Source organism: Ranitomeya imitator, chromosome 8, assembly GCF_032444005.1.
Source record: "Ranitomeya imitator isolate aRanImi1 chromosome 8, aRanImi1.pri, whole genome shotgun sequence".
Classification (NCBI taxonomy): domain Eukaryota; kingdom Metazoa; phylum Chordata; class Amphibia; order Anura; family Dendrobatidae; genus Ranitomeya; species Ranitomeya imitator.
Window position 1 is genome coordinate 120,811,137 of NC_091289.1, and position 18,030 is coordinate 120,829,166.

An 18,030-nucleotide genomic window follows, 5' to 3' on the forward strand; every position below is an offset into this window, starting at 1 on the left:
TGACATGGATTTCATGTGCGGCATCAGTAGGTATGTAAATCAGGTGTTAGATTAGTGGCACAAAGCTATTTAACCCCTTAAAAATAGCTGTTACTTATTCAAATCTGTGAAAATGGGCGATTTGCCCACTTTGATGCCAGTTTTGATGCCCAGAACCCATTTGTGCCAGGCTGTATTGACATGCATTTCATGTAGGGCATCAGTAGGTATGTAAATCAGGTGTTAGATTAGTGGCACAAAGCTATTTAACCCCTTAAAAATAGCTGTTACTTATTCAAATCTGTGAAAATGGGCGATTTGCCCACTTTGATGCCAGTTTTGATGCCCAGAACCCATTTGTGCCAGGCTGTATTGACATGCATTTCATGTAGGGCATCATTAGGTATGTTAATCAGGTGTTAGATTAGTGGCACAAAGGCATTTAACCCCTTAAAACTAGCTGTTACTTATTCAAATCTGTGAAAATGGGCGATTTGCCCACTTTGATGCCAGTTCTGATGCCCAGAACCCATTTGTGCCAGGCTGGAGTGACATGGATTTCATGTGGGGCATCAGTAGGTATGTAAATCAGGTGTTAGATCAGTGGCACAAAGGCATTTAACCCCTTAAAAATAGCTGTTACTTATTCAAATCTGTGAAAATGGGTGATTTGCCCACTTTGATGCCAGTTCTGATGCCCAGAAACCATTTGCGCCAGGCTGGAGTGACATTGATTTCATGTGGGGCATCAGTAGGTATGTAAATCAGGTGTTATATCAGTGGCACAAAGGCATTTAACCCCTTAAAAATAGCTGTTACTTATTCGCATGTGTGAAAATTGGTTCTCTGCCCTCTTTGATGCCAGTTTTGATGCCCAGAACCCATTTGTGCCAGGCTGGAGTGACATGCATTTCATGTGGGGCATCAGTAAATATGTAAATCAGGTGTTAGATCAGTGGCACAAAGGCATTTAACCCCTTCAATACCATACCTCAGTGCCCACTTTGATGCCCATTTTTGTGCCAGCCTTCTAAATTTTGTATCTGTTTTTAAGTGTATTCACAAAAGGACACATGACCGAATATTATTATATACTCAGAATGGTTTATTTTTATACCAAAACCTGAAAAAAACAGAAAATAAAAAATAGCCGAATAAGAAACTGCTGAATAAGAAACCAACTTCAGCCCGAATAAGAAACTGAACGAATAAGAAACCAACTTCAGCATCGTCCCACCTACTTGTGTTCTATCTTTCACTGAACTTTCCGGCATTCCTGTAATGCCAAAGATGGCAATCCAGCAAAGGCGGAATAAAAATTAATGCAAAACAGGTATGTGGGAAGGTGCACTGCACTGCTTGGACTGAGCACCTGTGCTTGGCTTGAACAGTCATTTTGTACTGACAGACTCCCTTTATAAAAGGCCATATTGAACCTGATGCCGTTATACAGAAATAGCGCCACACCTGTCTGAAGGTTGTATATGTAATTGCAGCTCAGCTTTAGTCTAGTGGATGGGGCTATGATGCAACTACAGACAACCTGCAGACAGCTACATTGTTTTTGGAGAAATCAGCCATGTTTTTTTAAATAAAGAATATCCATCTTGAAATACCTCTTCATGTGTCTATATCCCTAGCAGCAGTGTGGGACAGGGACCCAACCTTCTAAAATCACAGTGCCACGTTGTCATTTACCAGACCCAAAAAGGTTTATTGGGTGGATCAGTGGTCTGCAGATTTTAGAAAGACAGCTCCGTAAAATGCACAATTAAGTGTAACTTTCCATACATACAGGTAAATAGTATTTTCAGGGGATTATTGTACATTTATTTGCTCAATGATAGGCACCATAAATCCCGGTCGGTCAGCTGAGAGCTCCCTGCACCCGGCCAGCACAGCAGCACATAATGGCTGCTCTGTGCACAGGACCTGTGATGAGGTCACAGGATGGGAGGAGTCAGGGGTCACATGATCGGGAGGAGGACCTCCGTGTACAGGACTTTGCTGGTTGCCATGGCGCCGGAGGAGGGTAAGGCAGCGTATGTGTGAGGTCAGGAGGTGTTTACAGGGTGGATGTAGAAGAGCCGTGTGTGTAAGGGGTGTACGGAGCCATGTGCATGAGGTGTACGGAGCGCAGCCGCGTGTGTACGAGGTGTACGGAGCGCAGCCGCGTGTGTACGAGGTGTACGGAGCCGTGTGCATGAGGTGTACGGAGCGCAGCCGCGTGTGTACGAGGTGTACGGAGCCGTGTGTATGAGGTGTACGGAGCGCAGCCGCGTGCGTACGAGGTGTACGGAGCCGTGTGCATGAGGTGTACGGAGCGCAGCCGCGTGTGTACGAGGTGTACGGAGCACAGCCGCGTGTGTACAAGGTGTACGGAGCACAGCCGCGTGTGTACGAGGTGTACGGAGCACAGCCGCGTGTGTACGAGGTGTACGGAGCACAGCCGCGTGTGTACGAGGTGTACGGAGCAGAGCCACGTGTGTACGGAGCGGAGCAGCATGTAAAAGGTGTACGGAGCGGAGTCGTGTGTACGAGGTGTACGGAGCACAGCCGCGTGTGTACGGAGCACAGCCGCGTGTGTACGAGGTGTACGGAGCACAGCCGCGGGTGTACGGAGCGGAGCAGCATGTGAAAGGTGTACGGAGCGGAGTCGTGTGTAAGAGGTGTATGGAGCACAGCCGCGTGTGTTACGAGGTGTACGGAGCACAGCCGCGTGTGTACGAGGTGTACGGAGCATAGCCGCGTGTGTACGAGGTGTGCGGAGCGGAGCAGCGTGTGAAAGGTGTACGGAGCGGAGTCGTGTGTAAGAGGTGTACGGAGCCATGTGTACGAGGTGTACGGAGCATAGCCGCGTGTGTACAAGGTGTACGGAGCGGAGCAGCATGTGAAAGGTGTACGGAGCGGAGTCGTGTGTACGAGGTGTACGGAGCACAGCCGCGTGTGTACGAGGTGTACGGAGCGGAGTCGTGTAAGAGGTGTTCGGATGAGAGCAGAGTGTGAAAGGTGTATGGAGTGGAGCCACGTGTGTACGAGGTGTACAGAGCAGAGCCACGTGTGTACGAGGTGTGCGGAGCAGAGCCATGTGTGTGCAAGGTATACGGAGCGGAGCAGTGTGTGCAATGTGTATAGAGCGGAGCCGTGTGTGTATGAGATGTATGGAGAGGAGCCGTATGTGTATGAGGTGTAGGCAGCGGAGCCGTGTGTGTGCAAGGTATACGGAGCGGAGTAGCTTCTGCAATATGTATGGAGCGGAGCGGTGTGTGTATAAGGTGTACGTAGTGCCGTGTGTACGAGATGTATGGAGCGGAGCCGTGTGTGTATGAGATGTATGGAGCGGAGCTGAATGTGTACGAGGTGAACGGAACGGAGCCGTGTGTGTTTGAGATGTATGGAGTGGAGCCGTGTGTATGGAGCGGAGCCGTGTATGCAAAGTGTACGGAGCGCAGCCGCGTGTGTAGGAGTAGCTGTGTGGCCATTATACGGTACAAAGTATCATGTGCGGCCAATATACAGTATGGAGCATCATGTGCGGCTGTTATACAGAATTGAGCATCATGTGGGGTCATTATACAGTATGGAGCATCATGTGTGGCCATTATACAGTATTGAGCATCATGTGGGGCCATTATACAGTATGGAGCATCATGTGGGGCCGTTATACAGTATGGAGCATCATGTGTGGCCGTTATACAGTATGGAGCATCATGTGTGGCCGTTATACAGTATGGAGCATCATGTGTGGCCATTATACAGTATGGAGCATCATATGTGGCTATTATACAGTATGGAGCATCATGTGTGGCCGTTATACAGTATGTAGCATCATGTGTGCCGTTATACAGTATTGAGCATCATGTGGGGCCATTATACAGTATGGAGCATCATGTGCGGCTATTATACAGTATTGAGCATCATGTGGGGCCATTATACAGTATGGAGCATCATGTGGGGCCATTATACAGTATGAAGCATCATGTGTGGCCGTTATACAGTATGTAGCATCATGTGTGGCCGTTATACAGTATGGAGCATCATGTGTGGCCATTATACAGTATTGAGCATCATGTGTGGCCATTATACAGTATTGAGCATCATGTGTGGCCATTATACAGTATGGAGCACTGTGTGGCCGTTATACAGTATTGAGCATCATGTGTGGCCATTATACAGTATTGAGCATCATGTGCGGCCATTATACAGTATGGAGCATCATGTGGGGCCATTATACAGTATTGAGCATCATGTGTGGCCATTATACAGTATTGAGCATCATGTGTGGCCATTATACAGTATGGAGCACTGTGTGGCCGTTATACAGTATTGAGCATCATGTGTGGCCATTATACAGTATTGAGCATCATGTGCGGCCATTATACAGTATGGAGCATCATGTGGGGCCATTATACAGTATGGAGCACTGTGTAGCCATATTTTTTTCTTTATAATTATTCTTTATGAACAGTGTGATCAGCAGTGCTAAATGGGTGTGGTTGAGACGTGGATATGGGTGTGACTAGTGAATGGGTGTGGTCAGAGGCGCGGCCTAAAATTTGCCGCGCGCGCGTTGCGCGCCGCTAACTTTGTCCCTCTTTCACAGCTTCAAAAGTTGGGAGGTATGATAAATGAAACATGTAAGCTCACGTACACCCCGCCATACAGACCTGTGTAGCCTACCATGGGACTGCTTGGATCGCTGGATCCTGACGGGTTTCGAGCAGTTACTGTAACATTATACATTGAACTACATGGCACAGGGATGTAAAAGTCCATGTATGATGTCCAGTAAGAATTGAGAACAAAGGCAGATTCTGGATCCGTTCCAATTTGTCCTTGGATTGTGGCCATGTAATCAGAGCCACAGTGACTCCCATTCCAGGTTATCTCCACTTCCTGAGGTTTTACACCACCATGATATATAGACGTCTCCACTTCACTTGGAGAACAAGGGACTATAGACAAATAATAGAAAGAAAAATAAATGGTAGCATGTTAATAAAGGGGGATTCTACTGAATAATTGGTAAATAATACTTATGGTGCACCTAGAATAATATATATAATATTTCTATAACAATTTTGCTAAGAAAAGCAGATAAACTTTGCAATGTGTCTTGTTATATATAATATAATGGATATATATCAGCTTCCATTTCCAGAAGTCAGTGATGTACAGTACAGACCAAAAGTTTGGACACACCTTCTCATTTAAAGGTTTTTCTGTGTTTTCATGACTATGATAATTGTAAATTCACACTGAATGCATCAAAACTATGAATTAACACATGTGGAATTATATACTTAACAAAAAAGTGTGAAACAAATAAAAATATGTCTTATATTCTAGGTTCTTCAAAGTAGCCACCTTTTGCTTTGATGACTGCTTTGCACTCTCTTGGCATTTTCTTGATGAGCTTCAAGAGGTAGTCACCGGGAATGGTCTTCCAACAGTGAAGGAGTTCTCAGAGATGCTTAGCACTTGTTGGCCCTTTTGCCTTCACTCTGCAGTCCAGCTCACCCCAAACCATCTCGATTGGGTTCAGGTCTGGTGACTGTGGAGGCCAGGTCATCTGGCGTAGCACCCCATCACTGTTCTTCTTGGTCAAATAGCCCTTACACAGCCTGGAGGTGTGTTTGGGGTCATTGTCCTGTTGAAAAATAAATGATGGTCTAACTAAACGCAAACCGGATGGGATAGCATGTCGCTGCAACATGCTGTAGTTGCCATGCTGGTTCAGTATGCCTTCAATTTTGAATAAATCCCCAACAGTGTCACCAGCAAAGCACCCCCACACCATCACACCTCCTCCTCCATGCTTCACGGTGGGAACCAGGCATGTAGAGTCCATCCGTTCACCTTTTCTGCGTCGTACAAAGACACGGTGGTTGGAACCACAGATCTCAAATTTGGACTCCTCAGACCAAAGCACAGATTTCCACTGGTCTAATGTCCATTCCTTGTGTCCTTTAGCCCAAACAAGTCTCTTCTGCTTGTTGCCTGTCCTTAGTAGTGGTTTCCTAGCAGCTATTTTACCATGAAGGCCTGCTGCACAAAGTCTCCTCTTAACAGTTGTTGTAGAGATGTGTCTGCTGCTAGAACTCTGTGTGGCATTGACCTGATCTCTAATCTGAGCTGCTGTTAACCTGCGATTTCTGAGGCTGGTGACTCGGATAAACTTATCCTCAGAAGCAGAGGTGACTCTTGGTCTTCCTTTCCTGGGGCGGTCCTCCTGTGAGCCAGTTTCTTTGTAGCGCTTGATGGTTTAGGCCACTGCACTTGGGGACACTTTCAAAGTTTTCCCAATTTTTCGGACTGACTGAGCTTCGTTTCTTAAAGTAATGATGGCCACTCATTTTTCTTTACTTAGCTGCTTTTTTCTTGCCATAATACAAATTCTAACAGTCTATTCAGTAGGACTATCAGCTGTGTATCCACCAGACTTCTGCACAACACAACTGATGGTCTCAACCCCATTTATAAGGCAATAAATCACACTTATTAAACTTGACAGGGCACACCTGTGAAGTGAAAACCATTCCCGGTGACTACCTCTTGAAGCCCATCAAGAGAATGCCAAGAGTGTGCAAAGCAGTCATCAAAGCAAAAGGTGGCTACTTTGAAGAACCTAGAATATAAGACATAATTTCAGTTGTTTCACACTTTTTTTGTTAAGTATATAATTCCACATGTGTTAATTCATAGTTTTGATGCCTTTAGTGTGAATTTATAATTTTCAGGCTGCTGTCACACTATCAGTATTTGGTCAGTATTTTACATCACTATTGGTAAGCCAAAACCAGGAGTGGAACAATTAGAGGAAAAGTATAATAGAAACATATGCACCACTTCTGCATTTATCACCCACTCCTGGTTTTGGCTTACAAATACTGATGTAAAATACTGACCAAATACTGATAGTGTGACGGCAGCCTCATAGTCACGACAATACAGAAAAATCTTTAAATGAGAAGGTGTGTCCAAACTTTTGGTCTGTACTGTATAATGTGATGTGACTATACAGCACTTGCTTTCCCAATGGACATCGCAGCCAGTTTCTGCTGCTATTCAGAGTACCGTAAGATCGGTAGTGAAATTAATTTAGAAAGATGGTTATTGCTCACACATCTGAATAACTATTTTACTGTAAAGTTACAGGTCAAATAATCAACAAAGACCCTATTCACAGGTATTGTATGGAGAAGTGCTGCAGATTAGCATGGCAGCATGTGCCACTTGGCTTCAAGGAGCCAGTTAGGTCATGAAGAAGGACCAATAGGCATCACGTTAACCCAACAGTTCTGGTTCCAGGACACCAAAGATAACGTCAGTGGCATCACCTTCAGGTAGCACAATTATTGCATCTCCTGAGGATCGCCTGCAAGATCGGATGCCCAAAATATTGAAGCAAGTGCTGCCATTAAAGGAACAAAAATCTAGAAATGAATGATAAAAGGTAAAGAAGAAATAGTTATAGATTGAAGTATCCTCACTGCATCAGTTGGCATGACTCTCCGTGTGATTCTGAAACAAACCACCTTATAGAAATGCTGCAGAGAACATGGGTGAATTTCATGCTGATCTGGTCTATTTTAGACACTTTCAGCAGACAGGACTTAACAATGGGGTGGAGCTTAGCAATCTTTTGTGCTGCTGTATTTAGGGCAGAGAGTTCAGCTGTAGCCAGTTGTGTAACCGCCAGACACAAGACAGGTAGGAGGACGTCACTGAGCTGATGTCACACACAGAGAAGATCTTTGTCTCATATCACAATTAAAACAGAAATATATAAAGTAGGTCAAAGAATAGAGATGTAAGGAAACAGCTGGGATATTTTTTGTGCATTTTCCTCTTTAAGGGAATAATGAAGTAATATATAACTTACCGGCACCAAAGCCAATGTCTGTAGTATATGAGCTGTTACATTCCATATCCTTAGCCAACACAGAGAAGGAGTAGGATGCCCCACAGGTTAGGTCTGACACAATGCAGCTTGTATTTTCGGTGTCACAGGAGTACACCACGTCCTCACCATGTTTCACCATGGCAGCATAGTCCAATGCACCTCTGCTTGCCTCCCATGATAACACGGCAGAGTCGTTCTCACAGTTTATGTGCACAGCAGTATTGTTTGGTAGACACGGGGCTACAAAAATGATAAAATCATCAGGAGATAATCACTGCTTATCAGAGCGATAAACCAAAGATCACACAGAGAAGTCATCTCAGACTGGAACAGGAAAAGATGCAGTTAGAAAATAACACTAGAGGTATGTGTGTGACATCGCTTGTAAGAGAAAACAGAGAGCAAGGTGTTACAGAAAATCTCCCGCAACTTTATCTCCAATGTGGACTCCAATATTCAGAGGTCAAGTAAATGTGTAGGATTCACGAGGACCACATTGATGGCCGCCTCCAAGTTTATTTCCCATGGGTCTCTTTTTATAATCCACCCCACACCTTCACCCCTATATGCGGGATGTCACCAGTGAAATTGTGTACAGGGGCTGGATAAACTAATTGCGCTCACAAGTTTTGAAACAAAAGGCTGAATCTTCTGCACATGCACCGCACGTCCCATCAAATCACAGCAGGGAACGAGGACCGTGCTGTGCCGATCATGGTCAGAAGTGTCGTTTTTAGGGTCTTGATAAAGCTACACATGTGTGTATGTACCCCATGGATTGGGAAACAATATGGCACACAGCACTAAAGGTACCTTCACACATAACGATATCGTTAACGATATCGTTGCTTTTGGTGACGTTGCAACGATATCGTTAAGGAAATCGCTATGTGTGACAACGACCAACGATCAGGCCCCTGCTGGGAGATCGTTGGTCGCTGAGGAAAGTCCAGAACTTTATTTCGTCGCTGGACTCCCTGCAGACATCACTGGATCGGCGTGTGTGACACCGATCCAGCGATGTCTTCGCTGGTAACCAGGGTAAACATCGGGTAACTAAGCGCAGGGCCGCGCTTAGTAACCCGATGTTTACCCTGGTTACCAGCGTAAAAGTAAAAAAAAACAAACACTACATACTTACCTACAGCTGTCTGTCCCCGGCGCTCTGCTTCTCTGCACTCCTCCTGTACTGGCTGTGAGCGTCGGTCAGCCGGAAAGCAGAGCGGTGACGTCACCGCTCTGATTTCCGGCCGCTGTGCTCACAGCCAGTGCAGGAGGAGTGCAGAGAAGCAGAGCGCCGGGGACAGACAGCGGTAGGTAAGTATGTAGTGTCTGTTTTTTTTACTTTTAGGATGGTAACCAGGGTAAACATCGGGTTACTAAGCGCGGCCCTGCGCTTAGTTACCCGATGTTTACCCTGGTTACCGGCATCGTTGGTCGCTGGAGAGCTGTCTGTGTAACAGCTCTCCAGCGACCAAACAGCGACGCTGCAGCGATCCGGATCGTTGTCGGTATCGCTGCAGCGTCGCTTAATGTGAAGGGGCCTTTAGGTAGGACAGTAGAAAAATGAAACGCGGTGTAACACAGTCCGTTAACGCTGCCATTAACCCTGTTACTGGGCGCATTGCCAATGCATGCCATACTGGGCATGCGCTAGCGATGTGCCGTCATTCTATGACGGACCTGGAAACGCTGCCTGCAGCATTTCCGGGTCCGTCACCGCTTTTGACAAGTGTGACCAACTTTTTACTATTGATGCTGCTTTTGCAGCATCAATAGTATAAACATAAAATGTTAACCCCTTTCTGACCTTGGACGGGATAGTACGTCCAAGGTCAGATCCCCTGCTTTGATGCAGGGCTCCGCGGTGAGCCCGCACCAAAGCCGGGACATGTCAGCTCTTTTGAACAGCTGACATGTGCCCGTAATAGGTGCGGGCAGAATCGCGATCTGCCCGCACCTATTAACTAGTTAAATGCCGCTGTCAAACGCAGACAGCGGCATTTAACTACCGCTTCCGGCCGGAAATGACATCATCGCCGACCCCCGTCACATGATCGGGGGTCGGCGATGCGTCTCCATTGTAACCATAGAGGTCCTTGAGACCTCTATGGTTACTGATCGCCGGTGGCTGTGAGCGCCACTCTGTGGTCAGCGCTCACAGCACACCTCCATTTCTGCTACATAGCAGCGATCAGCAGATCGCTGCTATGTAGCAGAGGCGATCGAGTTGTGCCTGCTTCTAGCCTCCCATGGAGGCTATTGAAGCATGGCAAAAGTAAAAAAAAAAGTTGAAAAAAATGTTAAAAAAATAAAAAAAATATAAAAGTTTAAATCACCCCCCTTTCGCCCCAATCAAAATAAATCAATAAAAAAAATATCAAATCTACACATATTTGGTATCACCGCGCTCAGAATCGCCCGATCTATCAATTAAAAAAAAGCATTAACCTGATCGCTAAACAGCGTAGCGGGAAAAAAATTTGAAACACCAGAATTACGTTTTTTGGTCGCCGTGACATTGCATTAAAATGCAATAACGGGCGATCAAAAGAACTTATCTGCACCGAAATGCTATAATTAAAAACGTCATCTCGGCACGCAAAAAATAAGCCCTCAACCGACCCCAGATCACGAAAAATGGAGACGCTACGAGTATCGGAAAATGGCGCAATTTTTTTTTTCTTTAGCAAAGTTTGGAATTTTTTTTCACCACTTAGATAAAAAATAACCTAGTCATGTTAGGTGTCTACGAACTCGTACTGACCTGGAGAATCATAATGTCAAGTCAGTTTTAGCATTTAGTGAACCTAGCAAAAAAGCCAAACAAAAAACAAGTGTGGGACTGCACTTTTTTTGCAATTTCACCGCCCTTGGAATTTTTTTCCCGTTTTCTAGTACACGACATGCTAAAACCAATGATGTCATTCAAAAGTACAACTCGTCCCGCAAAAAATAAGCCCTCACATGGCCAAAATTGACGGAAAAATAAAAAAGTTATGGCTCTGGGAAGGAGGGCAGTGAAAAACGAACACGGAAAAACGAAAAATCCCACGGTCATGAAGGGGTTAAAATAATAAAAAATTTAAAGGGAACCTGTCACCCCAAAAATCGCGGGTGAGGTAATCCCACCGGCATCAGGGGCTTATCTGCAGCATTCTGTAATGCTGTAGATAAGCCCCCGATGTTACCTGAAAAAGGAGAAAAAGACGTTATATTATACTCACCCAGGGGCGGTCCCGCTGCTGGTCAGGTCGGATGGGCGTCTCCGGTCCGCTGCGGCACCTCCCATCTTCTTTCCATGACGTCCTCTTCTGATCTTCAGCCACGGCTCCGGCGCAGGCGTACTTTGCTCTGCCCTGTTGAGGGCAGACAAAGTACTGCAGTGCGCAGGCGCCGGACCTCTGACCTTTCCGGCGCCTGCGCACTGCAGTACTATCCTCTGCCCTCAAGAGGGCAGAGCAAAGTACGCCTGCGCCGGAGCCGTGGCTGAAGATCAGAAGAGGACGTCATGGAAAGAAGATGGGAGGCGCCGCAGCGGACCGGAGACGCCCATCCGACCTGACCAGCAGCGGGACCGTCCCTGGGTGAGTATAATATAACGTCTTTTTCTCCTTTTTCAGGTAACATCGGGGGCTTATCTACAGCATTACAGAATGCTGCAGATAAGCCCCTGATGCCGGTGGGATTACCTCACCCGCGATTTTCGGGGTGACAGGTTCCCTTTAAAAAAATCATGATATTCTCACCTTCCGGCGTCCCCGGCAGCTTTTCCCGCTCCTCGCGATGCTCCAGTCCCAGAAATGCTTTGCGATAATGACCCCAGATGACGTAGCGGTCTCGCGGGACTGCTATATCATCATGAGTTATTGCCGCAAAGCATCACTGGGAGAGCATTGCTAAAGACCTGGGCTGGATCCGGGGGCCGCCGGAACATGAGTATATAACTATTTTTTATTTTAGTTCTTTTTTTAACAGCGATTGTAGGGTGGTATTTAGCCAGAGTTTAAATAATCTTGTCACAAAATGCTCATACTCACGGTGTTGTACGACATATAAGTTATGTGAGTTTGCCCTTCTCTAAAACTTATTGGCCCGTATTCATTTTCCGTGCATCCTATTAGTTGTGTACTTCTCCATGCACCACTCTAGATATGTTACTCCAATCAGGGACTGGAGTAGCACTTCTGGAATAAGAAGCACTGGCACTATTGATGAATTTGACACACTGGCTCCCTAGTTTTGATGATTTTGGAGCCCCTGCTTCAAACTGGAATAAAAATGCCAAAAGTTGAACATAATTACAATGTTTTATGCAAGTTCTACAGTGAAAACACTTCAATGAATTATCCCATTGTGTGTGGCCCAGGTGGCAAATTAACCTTTTGCTTTTTACATGGTCTCAAGAAACAATTAATGAAACAAATTATTACCTAATAGCGGGGTTTACCTGCCTTTAGGAGCAATGAAGAGCTGGAATTACTACTGCACTTCTGTCCCACAGCTTCCACTTTTACATTATATGACAATCCACAGGTTAAACCCGTTAGCGAGCAGTTGGTGTTGGCGCTATGACAATCGATCTCCAGTCCCCCAGTGTCAGTGCCGGTTACATGATACATCACAGCTCCAGCACTTGGGGACCATGTCACTGAAGCCATTGAAGTTGGGCAATTTCTTCTATAAGTGACATTGAGTGGAGAGCAAGGAGCTGGGAAAACAGTAAAAAGCATTACACAATTGCATGTACCCAGTTATATTTAGAATGTTATAGCAGAATAGTGATATCTTTAATCTTGTCCCTACTAATACTGCAGAGACATGACAAACACTGAAGACAATTACCTGTGTTTTCATAAACTGGAAGACTTTTCGAGCTGTTGCATGTTCCACCAATTGCCAGAACAGAAAACCCGTAAGTCTGGCTACAAGCTAGTACGTTGGAGGTGAAGAAGGTGCTGGTAGTGGTATATGAAGACACATCGCCATTGATGCCTTCAATCATCAGAGTGTAAATCCGGGCTCCATCGCTCTCTTTCCAGACGATGGATGCGGTTTGGCTGCTACAGTCAAGATCGGCAGTCAACCCCTGTGGCTGGCATGGAGCTGGAAAGTAATAACATTTTTTTTTTATTTTTGTATCCATTTGGCTATGAAAAATAGCAATATATTACAATAGCTACCAATAAATACAAATTTCTGAAGTAGACCTTGTGCATAAAATATGACAATGGTAATAAGAATGAATGTGCACAGCGATTCACAGTTCAATGACATCTAAATGTAATGATGGCCCAGCGGCAATAATGGGATAGTACACGGGCAACATGGGGGCTCAGTGGTTAGCAATGTAGCCTTACAAATCCCACCAAGGACAACCTCTGCTAGAAATTTGGAAGTTGTCAGTGGGTTTCCTCCACGTGCTCCGATCTTCTCCAAAACTCCAAAGACGTAGTCCCCAGTTTTCTCACCAGTGTTGATGAGGGGACATGTTGGCGCAGACGCTCTGGATTCATTAAGAAGTCGCGCCTCTTAATGACTCAGGACTTAAGTTCCTGCTCGTAATGATTTTGACAAGATGGGGTCACCACACCCTATCCCACCCACATTGCGCCCCAGCTCTGCCTACTTTTCTGGAGCTGGGCGGCAAAAATAGTGAGAAAAGACAAAAAAGCGCAATTTTTTGTGCAACCTCATGTTGCGCAAAAAAAATTGTGACTTTTCATAGCATTTTGTGCCAGAAATCGGGCGAAAAAGCTTTGATGAATTGCTCCCAATCTGACAGGGAATTTAGATTGCGAGTCCCAGTGAGGACAATGGTGTCTGTACAGAGCAGTGAAATATGATGGCACTATACAAGTAAATAAAGATAAATAATATATAGTATGGGTAATTGGGCAACATGACCAAATCAATGGGGTTTGAAAATCACCTGCACTGCTGAGAAATTTTCAACCCTGACATCTGAACTTGCAAATATTCAACAGGTCGTAATTACAGTGGGGCAAAAAAGTATTTAGTCAGTCAGCAATAGTGCAAGTTACACCACTTAAAAAGATGAGAGGTGTCTGTAATTTACATCATAGGTAGACCTCAACTATGGGAGACAAACTGAGAAAAAAAAATCCAGAAAATCACGTTGTCTGTTTTTTTAACATTTTATTTGCATATTATGGTGGAAAATAAGTATTTGGTCAGAAACAAAATTTCATCTCAATACTTTGTAATATATCCTTTGTTGGCAATGACAGAGGTCAAACGTTTTCTGTAAGTCTTCACAAGGTTGCCACACACTGTTGTTGGTATGTTGGCCCATTCCTCCATGCAGATCTCCTCTAGAGCAGTGAAGTTTTTGGCTTTTCGCTTGGCAACACGGACTTTCAACTCCCTCCAAAGGTTTTCTATAGGGTTGAGATCTGGAGACTGGCTAGGCCACTCCAGGACCTTGAAATGCTTCTTACGAAGCCACTCCTTTGTTGCCCTGGCGGTGTGCTTTGGATCATTGTCATGTTGAATGACCCAGCCACGTTTCATCTTCAATGCCCTTGCTGATGGAAGGAGGTTTGCACTCAAAATCTCACGATACATGGCCCCATTCATTCTTTCATGTACCCGGATCAGTCGTCCTGGCCCCTTTGCAGTGAAACAGCCCCAAAGGATGATGTTTCCACCACCATGCTTTACAGTAGGTATGGTGTTTGATGGATGCAACTCAGTATTCTTTTTCCTCCAAACACGACAAGTTGTGTTTCTACCAAACAGTTCCAGTTTGGTTTCATCAGACCATAGGACATTCTCCCAAAACTCCTCTGGATCATCCAAATGCTCTCTAGCAAACTTCAGATGGGCCCGGACATGTACTGGCTTAAGCAGTGGGACACGTCTGGCACTGCAGGATCTGAGTCCATGGTGGCGTAGTGTGTTACTTATGGTAGGCCTTGTTACATTGGTCCCAGCTCTCTGCAGTTCATTCACTAGGTCCCCCCGCGTGGTTCTGGGATTTTTGCTCACCGTTCTTGTGATAATTCTGACCCCACGGGGTGGGATTTTGCGTGGAGCCCCGGATCGAGGGAGATTATCAGTGGTCTTGTATGTGTTCCATTTTCTAATTATTGCTCCCACTGTTGATTTCTTCACTCCAAGCTGGTTGGCTATTGCAGATTCAGTCTTCCCAGCCTGGTGCAGGGCTACAATTTTGTTTCTGGTGTCCTTTGACAGCTCTTTGGTCTTCACCATAGTGGAGTTTGGAGTCAGACTGTTTGAGGGTGTGCACAGGTGTCTTTTTATACTGATAACAAGTTTAAACAGGTGCCATTACTACAGGTAATGAGTGGAGAAAAGAGGAGACTCTTAAAGAAGAAGTTACAGGTCTGTGAGAGCCAAAAATCTTGATTGTTTGTTTCTGACCAAATACTTATTTTCCACCATAAAATGCAAAAAAAAATGATAAAAAAACAGACAATGTGATTTTCTGGATTTTTTTTTCTCAGTTTGTCTCCCATAGTTGAGGTCTACCTGTGATATAAATTACAGATGCCTCTCATCTTTTTAAGTGGTGGAACTTGCACTATTGCTGACTGACTAAATACTTTTTTGCCCCACTGTATGTTGCAAATATAGTTCAAATTATTTTCCTGTGATGGCGAAAAATAATCCCTGCTATTTGTCATGAAGGAAGTTTACTTATAAAATTACCTATCCAAGGAGAATAACATTGCAAAGAATAGTTATTTCACAAGATCATAACGTTAATGAATGATTATAATGTCCATCTTGTTGTGGGCAAATATTTATACGTAAATTAGGCAAATGATAGGAGGGCCAACATGTAACCTTTGGGTCTCCCTGTTTTGCATCAGTTATCTCTAGAATATAAGGTATATCCAATCGAGGACATTATCGCATGGGAGCCGCATCTATCGGACACATATTACATGTCCAAGAGAACTGTAATAAATGTTCATAATGTGACATCCCCTCTAAGAGAGAGCAATCCATATTTATTGGAAGGGTCCTGTTAGCAATAAGATAATCCATGGACGGCATACCATTGGTGCAACCTGTGCAACCGAACAAGGACCCAAGAAGTACGGGGGCCACTTCTATGTCCAAAGAAGGGAGAATTGATGATTTATTGGACTGCATAGAGCCCATGTTCTTACACAGGGGCCCTCCTCTGCCTATGTCCACTCCTAAGATTTTCCCAACGTATCCTGCTAGTGGTTATGGATGAATGTTCTCCCACTATTAGCTAAGTGCCTTTAATACAAATCATATCATAATTACCTGTTTCAAATGTGCTTACAGCAGAGAGTACACTGTCACACGCGTCGTTTACTGCCACTACGGACACATTGTAGGACTGTCCGCATTGTAAACTCGGGTATGAGCACTGCGTAGTAGTAGTATTGCATCCTGAGATCGTCCCATTTCCAGACAGTGTGGCCAGGTAGTAGAGGGCTCCTTTGCTCTCTGTCCATGATATTAAGGCATCATTGTTTTCACATTGAACACTTGTAGTAATATCTCTTGATTGACATGGAGCTGTATTAAGAAAATAATCATTACCATTGGTGCATTTATGGCAAGACTTTGGAAAAGGCAAAATGTGCATGTGCTGGTGTATGGACTGGTGGGTAATATTCTGGGTAGGTCACAGAAATATATGAGAAACGCCAGAAAAATTATAGTATCTTCTGGAATGTAACTGTACGAATAATAATATAAACTGTAACTATCGCAGTGTATATATATATATATATATATATATATATATATATATATATATACTGCGTGCAGAATTATTAGGCAAGTTGTATTTTAGAGGATTATTTTTATTATTGATCAACAACTATATTCTCAATCAGCCCAAAAGACTCAGAAATATCAAAGCTTAATATTTTTGGAAGCTGGAGTGAGTTATTTTTAGATTTGGCTATCTTAGGAGGATATCTGTTTGTGCAGGTAACTATTACTGTGCAGAATTATTAGGCAACTTAATGAAAGCCAAATATATTCCCATCTCACTTGTTTATTTTCACCAGGTAAACCAATATCACTGCACAAAACTTAGAAATAAAAATTTCTAACATGCAAAAACAAACCCCCCCAAATTAGTGACCAATATAACCACCTTTCTTTATGATGACACTCAACAGCCTTCCATCCATAGATTCTGTCAGTTTCTTGCTCTGTTTCCGACCAACATTACGTGCAGCAGCCACCACAGCCTCCCAGACACTGTTCCGAGAGGTGGACTGTTTCCCTCCCTGTAGATCTCACATTTTATGAGGGACCACAGGTTCTCTATGGGGTTCAGCTCAGGTGAACAAGGGGCCATGTCATTATTTTTTCTTCTTAGAGACCTTTACTGGCCAGCCACGCTGTGGAGTAGTTGGAGGCATGTGATGGAGCATTGTCCTGCATGAAAATCATGTTTTTATTGAACGATACCGACTTCTTCCTGTACCACTGGAAGTTGTCTTCCAGAAACTGGCAGTAGGTCTGGGAGTTGAGCTTCACTCCATCCTCAACCCGAAAAGGTCCCACAAGTTCATCTTTGATACCAGCCCATACCAGTACCCCACCTCCACCTTGCTGGCATCTGAGTCGGAGTGGAGCTCTCTGCCCTTTACTGATCCAGCCTCTGGCCCATCCATCTGGCCCATCAAGAGTCACTCTCATTTCATCAGTCCATAATACCATTGAAAAGTCAGTCTTAAGATATTTCTTGGCCCAGTCTTGATGTTTTATCTTATGTTTCTTGTTCAAAGGTGGTCGTTTTTCTGCCTTCCTTACCTTGGCCATGTCACTGAGTATCGCACACCTTGTGCTTTTTGATATTCCAGTAACGTTGCAGCTCAGAAATATGGCAAAACTGGTGGCAAATGGCACCTTGGCAGCTTCACGCTTGATTTTCCTCAATTCATGGGCAGTTATTTTGCGCCTTTTTTTCCCAACACACTTCTTGCCACCCTGTTGGCTATTTGCCATGAAAAGCTTGATTGGTCGGTGATCACTCTTCAAATGTTTGGAAATTTCAACACTGCTGCATCCCTCTGCAAGACATCTCACAATTTTGGACTTTTCACAGCCCATCAAATCTCTCTTCTGACCCATTTTGCCAATGGGAAGGAAGTTGCCTA

At 44.6% G+C, this 18,030-nt stretch overlaps 1 protein-coding gene across 1 annotated transcript in view; it reads right to left on the bottom strand.

Moving 5' to 3' along the window:
* Positions 1-18,030, bottom strand: part of LOC138647933 (uncharacterized) — a 231,689-nt gene that overhangs the window by 17,920 nt on the left and 195,739 nt on the right. The window contains exons 24-28 of the mRNA XM_069737312.1: positions 16,172-16,429; positions 12,731-12,991; positions 12,336-12,596; positions 7,865-8,125; positions 4,647-4,934 (exon numbers count right to left, since the gene is read on the bottom strand). Coding sequence (XP_069593413.1) covers positions 4,647-4,934; positions 7,865-8,125; positions 12,336-12,596; positions 12,731-12,991; positions 16,172-16,429 — 1,329 coding nt within the window. The remainder of the gene's footprint in view (positions 1-4,646; positions 4,935-7,864; positions 8,126-12,335; positions 12,597-12,730; positions 12,992-16,171; positions 16,430-18,030) is intronic.